Here is a 4,368-nt window from a genome sequence, read left to right on the forward strand (position 1 = left end):
GCCATTTGCAGCAACACGGCTGGAACTGGAGACTCTCCTACTAAGTGAAGTAAGCCAGAAGGAGGAAGGCAAGCACAATATGACATCACTTATGTGTGGAATGTGACATATGGCACAACTGAAACTTTCCACAGGAAAGACACCCATGGATTTGGACAACAGGGTTTTGGTTGCCAAGGGGGAGGGTGCAGGATTGTGATGAACTGGGATTTGGGGGTTGAAAATGCAAACTATTGCATGTGGAGCGGGTATGCAATGAGGTCATGCTGTATAGCAATGGGAACTATCTCTAGTCACTTTTGATGCAGCATAATGTGAAACAAAGGATATGTATGTGTGTGGGTGTGTGTCTTGGGTGGGTGGGTGTGTGACTGGGCCACTTTGCGGCACAGTATGAAAGTGATCGAACACAGTAAACCAGCTATGATGGAAAAATCATTTTAGAAAAAGAAATGCAGCATCCTTTTACTCTTAACTGTGTCAAAAGTAAAGAAATGGAAGCTATGAAGATGAACATACAAGTTTATTGCTGAAATAACAGAATTGCAGGAATTTGGTGACATTTGCCAGCATAAATGTTCATCTTCACTCTCCTGCATAACCTATAGTCCTTTGATAGGTCAGTGGTAATTAGGGTGATGTTCAGATACGGAAGAGGACTGAGGATTTGGCCTTGAAAGCGAGGCAGCAGATGTGTCAGTGGCCACTGGCATTGGGAACCATGGATGGGCTGCTGGTTGGGGGTTAGACAGAGGGCCCTCAGTTGGTGATATATTCTGGTATCTGGTTGGCAAAGGAGAAGGCTCCACCCTCAGTCCAAAATAACCACTTGGGAAGTAAGAAATACAGCGGTACTGAGAAATGGAAGTGGTAGTTGTAATGAAATTCACGATGTGGCCACTTGCTGGAGAGTAGCTGCTTTGTGAGTGCATGTGAAACGTGGTCAACTGACTAAAAATAGCATGTTGAGCCATGACAATTTGTCCTGGTGGCCTGAATGATGGTGATGATGGAGAAGAAAGACCACTTCTAGTTGGGGTAGTTGTATTAGAAATTCTCTGGCTCATGTAAGGCCATCTTATTAAAGGCACATTTAGGTTTGTAGAGGCTGAAAATGCATCTTCTCCACGAGTTTCTGCAGCCACATCAGAATTATGGTTATCCACATTACCCCCTGTTCTAGAGCGCTTCTTGCTGCAACCTTGAAGTAGAGAAGCCGACACTGGAGAAGCATTTTTCACCCTGACTCTTCTTTTCATCCTCACCAACAGATGGGGACAGCCTCGTTTAAAATTTGGATTATGGTAGAACTGCAGCTAAAACCAAAAGAGAAAGGTATTTAGTGACCTTTTAAACAAAGATACGAGGACAAAGAATCCATACAAATCTGACTTGTTTCATCACACAGAGTTAATGTCAGGAAATAATACTCATCTATTACTAACATTTTCAAAAATTTATGTAGTGGGAACAGGCAATTATGGTCCTTAAATAAAAATGCCTGGTGCATTTACAGTAACAGTATGAGGTTCAGGGGCTTGTATTGGGTGAGGTTCATCGAGAAGGCTTCAGGTGGCTAGGAAATTTCTCTATCACCCCAAATATTTTATGACCAAGTGGCCTTCAACTTAAAAGCGTAGCAGTACTTCATCCCACTTTCAAGGTCTACTATGACCCTATATGTATGAACATATTTGCAGATGTCCCTCTGTAAATAGTAACTGGACATTTCATAATACCTTGTTCCAAGCAGAGACTTCATTATCTTCTGCAAGAATGTTGGCTAGTGAGGCAGGTCTTTGAAAATTCCTTCGCAATTTAGTAAATCCATAAAGGCTAAGCTGTCGAACTAAGCTTTTCATACTCTCAGTTTCAAAAATTCTGAAGGGAGCCTTTCTCTCCAGAACTTCTTTCTTGAAGCGTTCTTCATTAATCACGATCGAGGTTCCATTTTCATCCCACCAAATGGACTTAAATCGATCACTTTCAACAATTTCCCAAAGTTTTCTGGGAAAGGGCAGAGGAGGAAAATCATTATCTCCATCTGGTTCAGAGGCACACAATGTGTGGCATGGCTCTTTCATCAGGGAGCCCTCAGACAAAGCCTGGAAAGCTTTTTCTTCAATCTGAGACCTCAAGTCCAAGTCCACAATGATTGAGTTTTCACACCATGGAGATGTAATGGAGGATTCTGAACCAGTTGATTCATCTTTAGGAGACACACCTTGAATTTCTGAAGGAGCATTTGCCATCTCAGATAAATTTCTCTTCAGCTACTTTTCTCACCTGCATGGCTTTTGAACTCTGCAGTTTTAAATGCTGATTTGGTAAGCCTACACAGATAAACTATCCAATCCATCACAATGGTTGCCAGCCTGAGTAGCTGTGACATCACAAGACTCTAGTCTCCTAGCAATCTGAGCATCACCTTCAGTCAGGGTTTACTTCTCTATGAAATTAGCCCAGTTAATATAAAATATGAGCTCCGTACTTGAACAGTAACCCAAAGAGAGAAAAAAAAATGAGATCAGCAAATGAGATCCTATTCCAATGGAATCTTTTTAATAAAAAATCACATAAATAAATAAATCCATTTCATCCCTGAAGTAAACGCAAGTTCTCTCTTGTGCATATAAGAACTTGTGACTGTTATGTAAAACCTTGTAAATGGAAGAGAAAAAAAAAAACGGCAAAGTGAAACAAAAGCTATGCAGCTCTTTAGAGTGTATAACTAGAATCTGTGCAGTATTTATATTCAGAAAAACATAGCCAGTGTTCTATGGTGGCTAGCTTGTTACAAAAGTGTTCTGATCTCTGCTGTGCTATGGGTTCAATCCCTGTCCTGAGAACTTCTGCATCCCCACGTACAGTCCAAAAATTAAAAAGACAAAAAGAAAAGAAAAAAAAAACAAATACACAATCAAAAACAAAACAAAACAAAACAAAACAAACCATGACCTTTATCACTAACCAAGACATGGAAGGGCCCTGGGCACCAGGCAAAATATCTATAGCCATAGAGACAAAAAAAGATTGATGGTTGCTTGTGTTAGGAGAGGAAATGTGGGGAAGTACCATCCAAAGGGTATGAGATTTCATTGCGGATTGATACAATGAGAACTGAGGAATTGATGGGAGTACCACATTCTGAAGATTATATATGCCCTTGAACTGAATACTCTAAAACTTATACCATAATGTTGTCACATTGTTAAAAACTAACAGTGATCTGGTATCACTGATTTTATTATATCGAGTTTTCTGTGTATCCTACGCAAGTAGTCTGTGTGTTAAACAATATTCCAAACATTTTCCGTTAGGTTGCTGAGGGAGGAATGCACAAGACCAAATAGTACACAAGAGGGATTTATTAAGGTCTCTGAGGGGGCTGGGCAGAGCCCACGACGGCATCAGCTTTGACTGCAAGGAGGTGTTAGGCTTATAAAGCATCTGTGGTGGGAGTCTGTGGTTGGAGTCCACGGTGGGACCTTGTGGCAGGGAAAATGGAGAAGAAAGGGAAGGTCAAGGGAGGTGTAGGGACTCAAGTCCCATGACAGAGCACAGTTAATCCGTGTAGGCAGTTAGTCTGTGCAGGCAGTTGCTTCCCACAGGTCCTCGTTTCTTGCTGCCTAACTTGCACTTCCACATTCTGGGAGGGGCGTCCACAGCAAGTCTCTCAGGTGAGCAGCAATAGTTGGGGTGTATGGCGGTCTGTCTCCATCCTCCTGGGCTCCTCTCATTCCAGCCTTCCATTATATGGGATAGGGATGAATGTCTACTCTTCTCTATCTGCTTCCTGCTGGCCTGGGGTGAGGAGTACTTGTGGATGGACATGGTATATGCTACCATAGAGGATGGGAAGAAAGGAAAAATAAGATTAAACATGGGTTGATACCAGTATTGTGGAAGGAGGAGTGTAGTTTCATCTGAGTAAGTTTTAACACGTGATGTTGTATTAACACGTAAATCGCAGGAACTATTGGTCATAACACATGTTGTCTCCTTTCTGTTGCTATAAGAGAAGACCTTGAAAATATACGGTTGTCGCTGCCAGCTGATGCTGCTTTGAGAACAGCTGGTGTCATCACGTCTGACAGGGCACATAAACCCTAAGTTCTTGGCAATACAAAGGCTTGCCTAAAATTACTTCCATAAGATTTCCTAGTCCTCCTTGTCTGTCTGACCCACAGCTACTCCATTCTGCCTTTTCTCCCTATTGGCCCATGCAGTTGCCATGGTCAATGATCTCTGTATTTCTAGATGAGAGAAGATGCAAGAATTTGGGCCCATTGTGATCCTCACCTGAAATCGGTCTGAAGGCCTGTGCCTCACCGCTGCTCACCTCCCTGAGCTCTGCTCAGCAGGTGC

General features: G+C 42.3%; 1 protein-coding gene across 1 annotated transcript; it reads right to left on the reverse strand.

Moving 5' to 3' along the window:
- Nucleotides 1–620: 620 nt before the first annotated feature.
- On the reverse strand, nt 621–2,252 carry LOC110257904 (heat shock transcription factor, Y-linked-like). The gene is made up of 2 exons (XM_021080911.1): nt 1,740–2,252; nt 621–1,316 (listed from the first exon to the last, which is right to left on the reverse strand). Exons 1-2 carry the CDS (start codon nt 2,250–2,252, stop codon nt 621–623), a joined length of 1,209 nt encoding a protein of 402 aa, XP_020936570.1.
- Between the last annotated feature and the right edge of the window lie 2,116 nt (nt 2,253–4,368).

Source organism: Sus scrofa, chromosome Y (assembly GCF_054392235.1).
Source record: "Sus scrofa isolate SSC_HxYL_T2T_F1_AM1 chromosome Y, Sscrofa_HxYL_maternal_Yorkshire_Landrace_v2.0, whole genome shotgun sequence".
Taxonomy (NCBI): domain Eukaryota; kingdom Metazoa; phylum Chordata; class Mammalia; order Artiodactyla; family Suidae; genus Sus; species Sus scrofa.

What these genes read in the sequence shown, in the direction of transcription:
- LOC110257904 (XM_021080911.1), bottom strand. Translation starts at nt 2,252, where the DNA reads ATGGCAAATGCTCCTTCAGAAATTCAAGGTGTGTCTCCTAAAGATGAA. An exon ending in AAGTCTCTGCTTGGAACAAG is followed by an intron (nt 1,317 to 1,739) that starts GTATTATGAAAT and finishes TTTTGGTTTTAG; the next exon opens with CTGCAGTTCTACCATAATCC.